Source organism: Anthonomus grandis, chromosome 1, assembly GCF_022605725.1.
Source record: "Anthonomus grandis grandis chromosome 1, icAntGran1.3, whole genome shotgun sequence".
In the NCBI taxonomy this organism is placed as follows: domain Eukaryota; kingdom Metazoa; phylum Arthropoda; class Insecta; order Coleoptera; family Curculionidae; genus Anthonomus; species Anthonomus grandis.
This window is the reverse complement of record NC_065546.1, coordinates 41,209,387-41,226,171: the sequence shown is the minus strand read 5'-3', so window position 1 is coordinate 41,226,171 and position 16,785 is coordinate 41,209,387. Positions and strand designations below refer to the sequence as shown.

The following is a 16,785-nucleotide window of genomic DNA, read 5'->3' as shown; positions in this document are numbered from 1 at the left end:
TGGCCACTTTTATAGTAAAAAAAAATTCTTTTTAGATTGTTAGTTCCCAAGATATAGCCGTGATCCACGCCTAGTGACACACCCTATATTAAAAGTAATAATATGCACATTTATTATTTGTCATTACCAATATAATTTCACACATTAATAGATCTTTTAGCTTCTAAAAAATAAATAATAATTTTATTGGGTATTTAAATCGTATATAATTGTTCTTCCAATAAACAGTGCAAATAAATAAATTATTTACCTTTAATTTATAATGCTAAAAGTCAAATTTTTATTTATATTTATTTATTTTGGATACTCTTTATTATATAATATTTATAAATATAAATTATACGTGGAAATTCTGCAAACTTTATTGATTAATATTACAATTCAAATGAAAGAGGAATGTTCGATAAACCGCTTGAAAACCGAAATATAATCAGAGAAATTGTAACTAAAACTCGGTGGTTTATGCTTTTTGGAAACAATGGATAATACTAAGCCAAGCCCATAAAATTATTAATGACAAATCTGTGTTACTGTTATATAAAAGCCCCGACTTTAGTACGACTTTTTCAAATAAAATTTCACGATTTTTCACACATTTCTGCAACTGCCAATACCACTATAAAGATTAAAGACTTCCATGGACTTTTTAGCTCAGATAAACAGAGCATAAAATCCGAAGGTCGCGAGTTTAAATCTTCTAGTAATTTAAATGAGCATTTTGTCCATAAAAATGCTTTGATATTCGCCCAAAATTAAACCACAAAGTTTTGAATTTTTGATAATTCATCCTCAGTAAACTACACAAATTTAACTATTGCCATTAAAACTAGACAACTCTTCCTTGATAAACGCCACAAAATATAACCTAAATTACAACTAATAGTCCGTTTTCTCAGAATTTTGGGGGGGAATTAGTAGGAATCCAAGTATGTGACCTGGTAAACCGACATCCCAATTGCCTCCGTTTTTGTTTGACACGATTACGAGACCGTTTTCAGTGCCGTGCTAAACGCAGTGGTAATTTGCAGAGGATCCGGCGTTGAGGTGTGGGGTAATTGTAATGCACCCCGAGCAGTGTCGCTGTCCGCCCTAATTTATTGCCTCAGGTGCATGGTGGGACATGACGTACCCTTAAATCAGGTGAGTAGCTCGGAAAAAGATGTTTCGTAAAGAAATCTTGGTTTTATTTATTCTCGTACAGTAAACATAAAATGTTTACACTGAATTTTTGTGGCATAAGAGTGTTGGAAAAAAAAAGCTTTTTTGACACAATTAAAAGCAAATAATAATTTATTTATTTATCATAGTAGTGAATTTTTGGGCTTATTGAACTGAGAATAATTTAAAAAATCCGATTTTCTTTTATCTTAATTTATTTGCAATATAATTACTGAATAAAATCTCACTGAAAATTTATATTTTTTTTTAAATATCATTAATCTACTCTATCTAAATTTATTTTTATTAATATTTTATTATTCATATATTTTATGAATTTTTAATTTTAATAGTTGAATATTTAAAAGTTTAATTTTTTTGTTGATACATATATCTATTAAGTAAGTTAGATTTTATTCAGTAAATTATTCATTTATTTATTTCTATTTTTAGCAATATTGGTTCATTGTATTAAGTCATAATTTTTTTAAAGCAACCTTATTGCTTTTTACAGCTTAGAAGTCACATACAATAACTACAACAGTCATATTTCCTACGACATTGAAGAAAAAAATTTCAGCAGTAATTAGGGCTTATCAGCTGCAAACTATTAAGAAATAACTTTTTCTGTATTTGCCTTAAAATATTAATACATCTATCTCTCCACCTATTTTAAAAGCTTGTAAAATAAAAAATATCCTAATAGTGATTTTAGTGGGATCCTCAAATTAGAACAATTAAACAAATAGTTTTTTTATTACAACAGTGATTTTAATTGGTCGTCAACTAAAACATCAAACTAACAAATAAAATTATTTATTGTTAATTTAATTAAGGATCAATTAGGAATAAATAGGTTTTTTTATGACATTGGAATTTACTCAATATTTTTTCAAACATATATTTTAATACATTACCTATACCTAAATCTACTACCTTTACCTAAATATAACGATCCAAAAAACTTTTCCGACTTAGTATATACTAAAGTATTTTACCTGCCTTATTAAAAATATTTGAAAAGGTTTTATACCAGCAAATCCTAAAATTCTGCAATGACAACGAAATTATACCAGTTTGCCAATGTGGGTTCCGACAAGGTTTCAGCAACTCAACTGCTTTGGCAAAAGTAACTAATGATATCTTCGAGGCTTATGATAAGGGATTTGCAACTCTGTTTATTTTGTTAGACTATTCGAAGGCATTTGATACAATAAATCATCAGCTACTTATTGTTAAATATTATGGTTTCGAATCGTCAGCATTACAATTAGTAGAGTCTTATCTATCGGAAAGAACCCAGAGCATATTTTATAAAGGCAACTTTTCCGATAGGATTGATATTTTAACTGGAGTCCCACAAGGATCTATTTCGGGCCCACTGTTATTTATAATTTATACGTCTGACTTACTCGCTTCCTTAAAACATTGTAAAAAGGTTACCTATGCTGATGATACACAACTGTACATTTCATTCAAACCTGATGAATATAGAATTGTTAATGATTTAGTAAATCAAGAATTAGACATTATTCAGCATTGAGCATAATCTAACATTAAACTCTTCTAAATCTAACGTAATGTTATTTGCAAATAAAAAAAATCAGTATTTCTAAAGAATAATATTAATATTTCTATTAATCAAGTGCCACTTAACTTTATTGAGGTGACTCGTAACTTGGGCTTGATAATGGACTCTCAGCTAAGATTTGAACATCACGTTGCAGACATGAGAAAAAAAGCATTTTACAACTTAAAACTGCTTTATGCAAATCGTAAATATCTCAATAAAAATCTTGCAAAAGCGCTATCTGAATCACTAATGCTATCAAGATTCAACTATTGTGATTTTATTTACTTTCCATGTCTTACTTATCTTGAAAAAAATAAGATACAAGTCATGCAAAATGCCTGTTGCAGACTGATATTTGGCTAGACTTATTGAGTAGACGTGATCATATGTCACATAAGGTTAACCAGCTTAAATGGCTCAGAATGGAAAATCGTTGGAGACTTCATTTGGGTAGTTTTTTACATAAGACCATGAATTTATCAATAAATAGTACCCAGTCAGATTGTCTTTTTCTCACTAGGTCTGCAGTTCACAATAATAACATTAGGCGCAAACATAAATACACAATTCCCAAATTCCGTACTTCCGTTTTTAGAAAATCGTTTGCGTATAATTCAATTACTTTGCTTAACTTATTACCTGAAAACATGAAGTATTTCAACATTTTAAAGTTTAAATATAAACTTAGAGAAATTTTATTTGCTGAACAACTTGGCTAAAATGAAAGTTTTTTTTTCATTAATTTCTCAAAGCTTTAACTTACTGTTAACATTATTTGGATAATATAATTCGATAATTATGTTTCTGTTGCCATCAAAATAAAAATAAAAGTAAAAAAAGAAAAAGGGAAGGAAAAAGAAATAGAAAGAAAGAAGAAAGAATAAAAATTAAAAATTTAAAAATTGTGATGATTGTTTTTTTTCTTTTTTACAATGGTGAAATGTGTTTTGAAATGTTATTAGGTTAGCTAGTGTAAGGGTACCTGTATTTTTCTGTATTTTTTTTTGAATGTGTGTATTTTATCTAATAATAAGTTTTTATAAGATTGTTTCTATTCTTCTCAATTTTTGTGGTTAAGTAGAATAGCAGTGTTGCTAGACTTCGCCATAAACTTGTATAGTTTTTCAAATAAAGGCCAGATTTATTTATTTATTTAATAGATGACCGATCTGTCTTGAATACAGAAATTTTAGTTCATATATTATAATTTTAGTAGTGATTTATCTCATCGGTTACTTTAAAGATTAATATAAAATAAATGGGTAAAAATACTTTTTTTATAATCGGCTTAGGATGTTTTACAATTTGTATTATTATTATTTATTAGTAATTTTAGAAAAATATTACATTAGTGTTTTTACGTGCTCATAAATTTATTATGAGATTGGAAGCGGTTCATGTTGGGTTGGACTCAATTAAATATTTAATTAAGTATTTGTGTAAATAACTTATATTCATTCGTTAGTTATTTATAAATTTAAAGTATTTTTATTTTCAATAATTTTCATTTCATTTTTTTGGGAATATTTGTATATTATTAGTTATATATTTTTTTGAAAACAATACTATTTCCATTAACACTTTGAAAGTCACATGCAATAATTATCTGAAATATTTGTATTTGTGATGCTGTAGATTTCGTGTTTTTTACCTTTTATAAAAGTGTATGACCAGCATCTTTGGGATAATGGGTGAATTTTTCGAGTTAAATTATCTGAAAAGTGTAATCACAAAACAGTTTTACCGCTAACCAAAACTCTTTATTGTAGTCTCTACACATATTTCACTAACGATATTATAGCATCTTTAGGAAAATATGTTTCTGATTTAAGTGTTAAACTAAAGGTTTTAACTATAGGACTAACTGAATAGTGATTTTAATTCACCTCACCTGGAATAAATCAACCGATAGAGACTGGAATTTATTCAATATTTTGTGAAGGATTGATTTTATGAACTTTGAATGATTGAATACATGATACGAAAATCATGAATGATTGAATACATGACCTGGTATGAATACAGAACTTTTATTTCACATATTAATTAGCTTAACCATCACAAAATATTTATCTCTGCAGTGATTTTAATTGGTCATGAATTCCAAATTTATAAATACAATGTTTATTCATCATGGAGTTTTTGCACTTTTTTGTGGCTTATTAATATATTTAAAAAAACATAAGAGCAGTGATTTTACTTGCTCATAAATATTATATGGGATTGGAAACTGACCTAGTCGGGTTAGGCTCAATAAAATAGTTATTTCAGTAGTGATTGATCTCATCAGTTATTTTAAAGATTGATATACAGGTGTTTCGGGAGGAAAGGGAAATATTTTTTTTTAGAATAAATATTGGGAACATGTTCAGAAGGTCAAAATAAGATAAATTAACCCATATGTTTTAATCCGATTCTCAACCGTTTCTGAAATAATCGGTTCTGAAGTTTTTTTGTAAGAATTTTTATTTTAAAAGCAACACAAACAAATACTAGTAAAAAAACAAAAATCGGCTAGTTTAAAATGTTTTCGAAAATACCCCCACCTACTTCAAGGCAAGCTGCAGCACGTTTGTTAAGCGCTCGTGTTGCACGTTTAATTGCTTGGGGATTGTTTTTAATAATATTTTAAGCAAAATTTGATTGCGGAGTCCTTCTATGGTTTCTACTGGTGTTTTGTATACTAGAGCTTTCATCCACTTTCAGAGGCAATATCCAGTGAATTTAAGTCTTGTGACCTCGGTGGCGCACTCGGCGACTAAAATAAGGCGGGCCTCCATCGTGTTAAAAATACATTCGGTGTCGAACAGTTGAGGAACTTCATCCAACATGTGTATTAAATTGTCTTCCAAAAAGCGTAAATATCCCCCTCTAGTAAGATGCTCATCTAATACAAAAGGACCAAACAACTGGTCGTTCAGCATTCCACACCACACGTTAACACTGAATCGATGTTAAAAGTTTCGTTCAAACGTGGCATGAGGATTTTCATCTGACCACCGATGTTCATTGTGTCGGTTATTAATTCCATTGCGGATAAAATGCCCTTCATCGCTAAATAAAATGTATTGTAGGCCTCGATTTTGTTGGATCCATTCGCAAAATTAAACCCTTAAGCCATAATCACTCTCTTGAAGATGTTGAACCGGTTAAATATGGAAAGGCATAAAACCTTTTTTCCTAAGTGTCTTCCAAAAATCCACATGTGATGCTAATCGAAGTTCTTTTGTAATCCAGAACATTTTCTTCATTTTCCATATTTAGTCCCGTCTTTCATTCAGGATTAATAAAATTATTACGCTTGGGAACATTCCTAACTGTTTCCTGAGCATTTGCAAAAACTGTCTAAAAAACCTTTCGATTAGGAATTCTTCGATTTGGAAAACGACGTCGGTATTCATTAACAGCACGTAATGCGCTACCATTACAGAAACCATACACAAATATCATGTCAGCATACTCCTTATGGGTGAATGTGTGAGGCATTACGTAATGGAAATTTTGCTCTTTTCAAACTGAAACGCTCAGAATCAATCAAACTGATACCATGCTTGTCAAAAGTACCAGTCAATTAAAATAGGTATTAACAAACAATGATGAAATACCTGCAACCTTATTTCAGAAACGGTTAAGAATTGGATTAAAACATATGGCTTAATTTATCTATTCCCTTTTCTCCCGAAACACGATGTATAATAAATAGGTAAAAATTGTTTTTTTATAATCGGCTTCGAATCTTTTACATATTTGTCTTATTAGTAATTTAAAAAATATATTACAATAGTGTTTTTACTTGGTTATAAATTTTTCATGAGATTAGAAGCTGATCTTGTTGGGTTGGACTCAGTTGAATATTTATTTTGGATGTATTAATTATCTCTCTTACCACCCGTTTTAATACTGGTTTTCAAGAAATTAATATTTTTTATAAGACTTGAATTAATTAATATTTATTTCAGCAGTGATTGATTCAACTCGCTAAAAGCTGGTTATAGCTATTTCAAAAATTAATATATAATAAATTAATAAAAAAAAAATAATTTTTTTGTATCGACTTGCGATTTTTACAAATATTACAATAATAATTTAAGTTGATCTGAATTATTTGAACTTAATTAAATTTTTATCTCTTATTATTTTAAAAATTCGTAAAAATGAAGGAGTAAAATTTAACTGTACTTTGGAATTGAAAGATAATCAATGATTTTGATTATCTTTCAATTCCAAATTGTTGAATCCAAAGTTTCTTTCTTTATTCAGGATTTGTTTAAGTATTTTTAATTTCAATAATTTACCTTAGAAAAGTTTATTTTTTTGTTTATATATTTATTATAATAGATTTTTATTCACTGATTTACACGTTTATTAATTTTTTTTTTGGAAATATTTGTACGTTATTAGACATATATTTTCTTGAAAACAATACTATTTCTCTTAATAGCTTGGAAGTCACATAATTTATTAAAAAGTGAAATCACAAAACAGTTTTGGTTAGTAGACTCTTTATTTTACTCTCCACACGTGTTGCTAACGATATAATGGCATCTTTTGATTTGAGTGGTAAATTTGAGTGTATTATGTCAACCATAGGATTACCTGAATAGCGATTTTAATTCACCCCATCTGGAACAAATAAACCTTTTGTATTTCCTATAACATGAAAAATAATCTTAAAGGTTTATCAGCCATAAATAATTAGACCATGTATTAAAAAAATAAATATAAAAAAATATATATATTTTAATTTTGATATATATTTTAAATTTTATAATAAATAGATTTTAATGGGTTCGTCAAACTAGAACGAGTAAACAAACAGTTTTTTTGTTATCACAGCAGTCATTTTATTTGATCATTATTTCCTAATAACTGAAAAAAAAAGCGAATAAATACAATTTTTTTAAATGCTTATTTAGTTATGGATCGACCAGAAACGAATATTTTTTTTAATATAATTAGATTTTATTAAGTATTTTTATTAAGACATTGATTGGTGATTGTTGATAGTTGACTGACCTGCAATAAAATTTTATTTCATATGATAGCTTGGAAATCACAAAACATTTATCGCAGCAGTGACTTTAATTGGCCATAAATTCTAAATTACTGAATACAATGATTTTTTAAACATTTTTTTTATTAGTCATTTCAAAAAATATAATAGCAGTGATTTTACTTAATCATATATTTTTTATGTTATATATTTAGTAATATATAATTTTTTAATCTTTATGTATTTTAATTAATTATTTATTAGCATGAGAATCGGACAAAAATTATATATAAATTACTAAATACCATATTTAGTTAGTATTCATTAATTACCTCTTTTACTTAAGGTTTGAATAATGGTTCTACGAGAAATGAATTTATTTTTATTAGTGATTTAAAAAAGAGCATAGCAGTGATTTTACTTGATCATCCATTTTTTTTATGACTTTAGAAGCTGCTCTTGTCGGGTTAGACTGAATTAAATAATCATCTCAGTAGAGATTTTAAATATTCGTGAACTTGAACGAGTAAAATCATCATCAGAGTTTTATCGCAGCAATGATCTAGTTAGCTATTTTTAGCTCAGTTTTTTAATAAATTGAAAATCAGAAAAAATATACTGTTGCCATCAATATACTGGTTCTTTAGCTTTTTAGAATTTATTTATTACCTCTTCTACCTGCCATTTTATTGATGGTTTTACGAGAAATAAATATTTTTTTAACTGGAACTGGAATTATTTAAATATTTATCTAAATAGTGACATAGTAAATTATCGGATTGTATATGAGTATATATTCACAGTTATTTTAAAAACTCATCTACAGCCAATTAATTAAAAAAAACGTGTTTTTTTATTTTAATAATATTTGTCTCATTAGGTAGTGATTTAGTAGTGATTTTAAAAGTTAATTATTTTTTATTATTGCAATAGCTATTTTAAATATTTGCCAATCAGGAACGGATAAAAAATATTTTTTTCGTCGATAATCTTATAGCGATAGTGATTTTATAATAATTTTTTTTATAGGCCAATCGAAAATTCCCATTTTAAAATAAAAAAATATAAAATATTAATTTATTTGTTTTATTTATTAACGGTATCCACCAATTTTACAAAAATAAAATAATACAAAAGATACTAATATTAATACAACTTAAGCTAGATAATAGTAAGACATAAATCAATGTTACAAATTAATTTAAGAGAACTCCTAAAACTGCTAAAAGAAATGTGCAAGTCAAGACTATACCTATCAAAAGAACGTTGCATTCTAGTTATAGGATTGTGCTGTCCATAAGAACTACTATCAAAATCTACATAGAAGAGTTTTTTAAGTCTAGTCAATTTTTGGGCCCGAAAATTCAGTCTATTTAAAAGATAATCGTAATCAGTCATGCCAGATATTAATTTAAAAATAAAACACAAGTCTGAATTATTACGCCTTAACTCAAGTGGGTCCAAAGAGAGAACTGACATGACCGACTTGTAATTAGTATGGCCATTAGCTAATGGAACCTTTAAGTTTAAGTTTAAAAGAACAATTTCTTAAGAATTTATTTTGGACTTTCTCAATATTTTCAATATGCGATTCATAAAATGGAGACCATACGCAACTAGCATACTCCAAACTAGAACGGACCAACGAACAGTACAGAACTTTATAGACAGAGCTTGACTGCATCTAGTTATAAATCCTAGATTTCTATACGCTTTCTGAACTAACTTTTCAGCATGAGACACAAATGTCAACTTAGAATCGAAAATTACTCCGAGGTCCCGAACTTCCGCTACCCTTTTTAAAATAGTGGAGCCTATAGTATATTCTAACAATGTAAGATTGCGAATCCTTCCAAAAGTTATTGAATAACACTTCGGAACATTTAAATCTAAACCATTAAGGTTGCACCATTCACAGAGATCATGCAAGTCATTCTGTAACAATTGACATTGAACATTAGAATCAATAGACAAAAACAATTTAAAATTATCAGCAAATAATAAGAATTCACAATTTCTTACAAATAATCTTATATCATTAACAAAGATTGTAAAAAGCAACGGACCCATATGTGGCACCTGCGGAACGCCAGATGGCATAGAAAAGCTGCTAGATAAAAAGTTATTAAGCCGTATACATTGCGATCTGCCCAGTAGATAGTCCCTTGGCCAACAAATAACATTCGAACCAAAACCCAAAGCTTGGAGCTTTGCCAGTAGTAGTGCATGATTAACTCTCTCGAACGCCTATGTATTATTAAAGCACAGTTTTATTGGCCTATTATTGGTTCCATGACGTCCAATTCTATAGACCTTAAAGGGCTCAATATGATCTATTCCCAACTTATTGGACAGAACATCAAGTACGAACTCCTTATCATGACTAATTCTATTATTCATATCATCAGAATGACTTTCCTGGACATTAAACATCATAATATTATTTTTACGCTCATTTCTATCATTTATCTCAGAAATTATAATGACGTTACTATCCTTAATCTTATCATTTGTTGGTTGAGCCGGGTTGTTCTTAAATGTTTGAAGTTTCTGTAATGTCTCCACGAGTTTATTAATTGTTGATTGCTGAGAAACAATAAGTTTATGCAATTCAATAATGCCGTTTATCAGATCACCAATGGAAGTATTTTTTTAGACAAAATCTCAGGTAATGATATTACATCGCCCATTCCTATATTTTCCTGAACAGTCTTTATAGAACTAGAGCTTTCATTATCATTATGAACACCAATACTTGACAACCGTCTGTTGGTAACCGTACTACAAGAACTACACTTTCACTCATGACTCTTCTTCTTTTAAAAAGTCGCACAGATTTTGGCAAATTCGGTTTTGGAAAGATTAGAGCAGCCTTTGTGAAACCAGGAACGACACAAGCTGCATTCAACGGAAATTGCTCCTGATTTAATTACTTTATCGCAACTGCTACACAGTTCCCTGACAAGAAACTCAAAATCACAACGAAAATAAATTAATTAGACGAAAAAATATGATTTTATCAAATAATTCGCAACAAACATAAACACGACTTATTTGCTATCCTGCCGCGACGAGACTGGGACTTATCGATCTTGGAATATCGACAAATATTTATCTTAGGGTATGAGTTTAAAGATCCTTTGGTCCTGAATAGTCTGTGAACTTTGAGTGTAATTGAATATTGAATTTTCATTTAATCTTCTCGCCAAGATGTTAAAATCGTTAGCAAAATAAGAGTTTTGGTTAGCGGTAAAAATGTTTTGCGATTTGAGTGTCACATGTAAAGCTTCAACCCTAGGACGACTAACCTTAAGTGAGTAAAAAAATATAAAATATTTATCTCAGGAGTGTTTGTAAGAGAACCTTCGACTCAGAATGAACAAAAAATATTTTTTTCTTTATCTTGCTTTTTTTGGTAATTCTGAGGTTGAGTGAAGTCATGATAATAAAATTTTTATCGTATTTCTGATTTTAAAGATTTGTAGCTCATAAAAGACAAAAAAATAGTAGTTTTTCTGAACAACTGAAATAATGAAATATTTATTTCAGCACTGATTTGAGAGTTATAAAAACCCGAAATATATCTAAAACAATCAGTTTTTTCGTTGTTTTATTTTATTTATGCAATAACTTATATATCTTTTTATTGCCCCATTTGCCTATTTTTTTATCTCATTCAGATATACACATCTTATTCTACCCAACATTCTTCATTGATAAATTTTTAAAATCAATTTGAAAAAAAATAATAAAAGAAAAGAACCTATTAAGTTTAAATCCAACCATTTTCAGGGTTGTCTTACACCAGTTAAAGTGGAAATTCCCAAGGGTTCTATACTGGACCCTAGCGATAACGCAGCCGTGGTGGGCGGAAACGTTTTAACTTCTCAAAGGATCGTTGACGTTGTTCTTGGAGCTTTTAAAGCATGTGCGGCATCAAACGGGTGCATGAACAATATAACGTTTGGAAACGAGCATTGGGGGTGTTATGAAACTGTGGCCGGAGGTAGTGGAGCGGTAAGTTCATATTGTAACATTTCTACCATTCGTTAGGGTGAATTTAAACTTTCCATTCATTGAAATAGTCACTTATTTATTTTACTCGTAGAAACTAAAGACGATCACGTATTAGACTACTGAAAATTCGCAACATTGCCAATATTGCTACAATACCAATAGGTTCAAACGTTTTGCAAACATTCTAAAACATGTATAGGTAACCAGGTTACATAAAACTACATCGTTCGTTTGTTTTGAAATATACAGGGTGTCAAGTTTCAACGCGAAAATCTCTCGAATTAAAAAAGTTAGACAAAACCAATTCGGTTTTAAACAAAAATATTTTATAGGTAAGGGAAAGAATGCCTACTATATTTAAGTCATGAGGTGAACAAATTCTTGAGCTCCATGCTCTCCAGCCGCTTAGATGGGCTAAATATTAGATATATTTAGATGGGCTATCCCATTTTTGATACCTCAAATTAAAGCTTTTTCCAGTAATAATGTTTCTATTTAGTTTAATATAGCATACATTTTCTTTTTGTAAAATGCTATTATATTAAACAATATGCTCAAAATGCTGTTCACTTATGCTAAATAAAATAAAAATCTATTTTGAACGTTATTTTGCACATTTTGTAACTCTGTTTTTGGAATAAGGTCATATTCTGTAATAATTTGTTGCCGAAGATGATCAAGGAAATCTGGTTTCGTTTAAAGAAAACAGTTTTCAAGTAACCACAGGAAAAAAATCAAAAAGTATTAGATCTGGTAATCTGGGCGGCCAGTTTATTTGAGCTCTCTTCCAATCTACTGACCTGGAAATATATCGTTTAAATATTTGTTCACAGGATGAGCATAGTGAGGCTACTTTAGGGTCACCCTTTATAAGTAAAGGTCCAGTAAATTCCCGCCCATATATTTATTTTTTTGGAGTACTCTATACGTCCTTTCCTGAAAACATGTGGATTTTCATCATATCTTCAGTATAAATATTTTTAAGCAACTTAAAAGTAATTCTCAATTTTTCTGTTATTTCTGTATTTTTGATTTATGAGAACTTCCTGCTAACGCTAAGCCCTGGCGTAAAGACATGGCAAGATGCACTGCAAAATGTTCTAATACTTCTACTTGTAATTCAACTATCGAAAAGAATATAGTAGTTCTTCAAGTACTCTACGCTGAACCCATTCTTTTTGCTACCGGGTCCGTCCCTTTAAATTTTAAAATTAGAATGATTTTATTTTACGCGGCTTTTAAATGACTAAAAATGTAAGTGAAATAAGTGTCACTCACAGTAAAATAAAAATACAGCAGCAGTACTAAACGCATAACGACAATTCAACAAACTGAAATAGTTAATGTTTTTTTAAGACACTTTAAGCCTAACTCACTATACTTAAAGTCATCAGCATAATATGCAATTATATGATATAAATGTGAAGCCTTACACAGGATCACATATGCTGTCCTTTTCTAATCATAATCAATTTCCTGACGGGGATTCCAAAAACTACCTTTGTTCAAAAGGAAGCTAGGTAGGTTAGTCCAGCTCGATCATTCAGATTGTCACTGGCCTGATGATACCATTTATGAGATGATATGTTCCTTCATACATTTGGCATGAACTATTAAAGCTTTTATTTATTAATTTCAGTAATCGATTTTTAAGAAAATTATATTTCTATATCATAAAAAAAATGTGTTTTAAAATCACTTATTAATTCTGAGCGGTATTACCAAATTACCTTAAAAAGGAACAAAAACCCGTTTGGTAATTTTTTTAAATAAACTCTCATTACTATATTACTATTCTCATTATAAATACTCATTATTCTTTAAGAATCAGTTTAGCTTTAAAGAGAGTTTGTGAACCGAGGATGTTAAGTTGGTTACTAATTTATATTTACAAAGGAAAAAAATCATTTGTTCGTTCTTGGATTTGGCCGAAGAATTTGAATACCGTCGACCATAATATTTTTATAGAAATCTAGGAAAACGTTGTCTTAAAGGAATATCCTTTAATCTTGTCAGAACTTATGTTATTGAAAGAACTCGTGTGTGGTTATAAATAAAGAAAAGCCCAGTCTGTATGGGGGTTCTTCAAGGTAATGTTTTAGGCCCAATTTGGTTTACTACTATAGTGTAAATTATTTTAAACTATATAGTAAACCAATGCTGATGGTTGCAGATCACACTAAAATAAATTATATGGGTGATAATTGCGATAATTTAAAACCATGGCAGAGTCTGACCTGGAAAAAGTGTTTTCCTGGTTTAACAATTAAAAGTTAAGAATAAATTCTGACAAAACCTTTTTGATGAATATTTGTTGCAGTTTTTTCTAGTCTGAAAGTCCACAACCAAACTACAGGGTGATAACCTTAATGTATTTTTTTTGTATTCTGACTATAAACCAAACATTTATAATTTAAAACCCACACTTTAACCCATTAGGTTTTTGTATACAGGGTGTTTCGTAATTAGTGGAACAATTTCGGAGGGCCTCCAAATAAGCAAGTTTGCGTAATAAACCCCTGTCCGAAAATCATTAGATTTGGAAATAAAGAGTGATAAAATTTTAAGAAAAAAATCTTTTTCCGAAAATCGATAAGAAATAATAACATTCTTTACAACATATTTGAAAGAAATAGTATATTGCATACCTAGTAGGAAAAGCTTAACATTCCCGGGCGATCGTAAAAATTGCCAGTCGAGGCGCAAGCCGAGACTGGCAATACGAAGTCCGGGAATGTGGCTTTTTCTACGAGGTCTACATATTATTTTTCCGAAAATCGGGAATCATTAAAATTACGGTAAATTATTACTAATCATGTTAAAAATTTCAAATCAACATTATTATTTTTCCCTTAAATAAAAGAAGCCATGAAACATTGTTTCGTAACTACGGAAACGAAGTACATAATTTTAAATTGTCAAACTTGACGAGTGAAAAGTTTATTTGTGGCGTCTTTCCAAAGTATTGATTTTTTAACGTTTTAAAAAGCCAAAGTAACGTGTAAAATGATGAGTGATGATGACTGTTCCATTTCTGGAACCCCCCGAGAACTCACGGAGGCAGTGAATGCTGCATCATTGGAATTGTTACCAGCGAAATCTAGAAATAAGTATAACTATGCATACAACCGCTTCATGGACTAAGGAAATGTTATTTCCATACAGTACACTTTAGAGCATAAATGCGAACAGGTTTTTTCCTAAACAATTTTATTTTTAAAACTTTCAGCACAAACAAGGCTAACATTATATTTTAAAATTATTACTTATTATTTGTTATATTTACTGTTATTTGACAATTAGTACAAGTATTGAAAACTGGAAGAACTTGGGAACTAATAGAATTATTTTGTTGAATATTTTCCAAACTAATAATTTTATTTGTATGACAATAATTAATATTGGGCGTTACTGCAGTATTAGAAATATTAGATTTACTTTCTTGATTTTTTTCTGCTGTGAAAATTTTATTTGCCACTTCTTCCTTATTAGTAAGAGACTCTTCTATATATCCTTCAGCGACCTTTGTTAATCTCCATCCATCCAGTCTCTTTAAACTAGTAATATCTCCACCAGAATCAACAAGCATTGTGGCAGAAGACCGACGAAAACAGTGGCCGGTATATTCTTTCGAGTTTGGCAAATTCAAACAACTGGCCACTATTTTAGGCATGTTTCTAAATTGGTGAATTCCTACTACTTGTCTACTACCTTTTTCATTTTGGTACTTAAAAAAACCCAGTGGTATTCATGTCTCTTGGTCTTAAAGAGACATACTTGCGATACAGATTTAAGTACATTTCGTTTACTATAAATGATCTTGATGTATTGGTTTTTGAATCCGGTATGGTAACTAAAAGTTTAGATAGTAGGTCTTGTATATCTTGTACAGTCATTTTAACCAGCTCGTCCATTCTGCAAGCTCCGGAAATTCCAAATATTACAGCTACCTACAACAATAAATAAGCATGTAAAGAATCCAAATATAATTTGAAGTTTTATAAGTTACCTTAATCATTAAATATTCCTTATCTGGAGCTTCCTGAATAAATTTGTTTATTTCTTCTTTAGTTAAAATCTTGGATTTTTTTGGCTTATAGGCATGTGCTTGCCGTTTCAGGAATGTCCGAAGTTTTGAATATTTAGATATATCCACATCATGTCTAATTGCAAGGGTTGCCTTCAGCATTGAATAATTGGCCCATAAAGTTGAAGATTTCATCTTGAAACCAAGCTCCAAAAAGTATGCCATTACAACATTTTCCGAGAAAGAAGTTACATTTTTATTCGTACGGTAGTCCATGAAGCGGTTGTATGCATAGTTATACTTATTTCTAGATTTTACTGGTAACAATTCCAATGATGCAGCATTCACTGCCTCCGTGAGTTCTGGGGGGGTTTCAGAAATGGAACAGTCATCATCACTCATCATTTTACACGTTACTTTGGCTTTTTAAAACATTAAAAAATCAACACTTTGGAAAGACGCCACAAATAAACTTTTCACTCGTCAGTTTGACAATTTAAAATTATGTACTTCGTTTCCGTAGTTACGAAACAATGTTTCATGGCTTCTTTTATTTAAGGGAAAAATAATAATGTTGATTTGAAATTTTTAACATGACTAGTAATAATTTACAGTAATTTTAATGATCCCCGATTTTCGAAAAAATAGTATGTAGACCTCGTAGGAAAAGCCACATTCCCGGACTCCGTATTGCCAACAGGCAATTTTTACGATCGCCCGGGAATGTTAAGCTTTTCCTACTATTAGGTATACAATATACTATTTTTTTAACATTTACAATGAAAAAAATTCACTTTCTAGTACCGAATTCCACATTAAAAGCAAGTAATTTTTTCCTTATAATAAATAACGCACCTACAAATTTTAATTTTAGCGAAAGACATATCAAACTATAGATTTATTTTTTTTATGTAAAACTGGTATGAGAAAACAAAGCAAGAAACGAAATTTACTCTAAATTAAACGAGGATTAAAAAAATATTTTTAATTTAAAAATTTTTTCTTTAAATTATAAGC

At 29.5% G+C, this 16,785-nt stretch overlaps 1 protein-coding gene across 1 annotated transcript in view; it reads left to right on the top strand.

Moving 5' to 3' along the window:
• LOC126742055 (5-oxoprolinase) overlaps positions 1–16,785 on the top strand; it is a 144,588-nt gene that overhangs the window by 55,427 nt on the left and 72,376 nt on the right. Inside the window, exons 16-17 of the mRNA XM_050448583.1 lie at positions 1,029–1,140; positions 11,517–11,741. Of these exons, the coding sequence (XP_050304540.1) occupies positions 1,029–1,140; positions 11,517–11,741 (337 nt within the window). The remainder of the gene's footprint in view (positions 1–1,028; positions 1,141–11,516; positions 11,742–16,785) is intronic.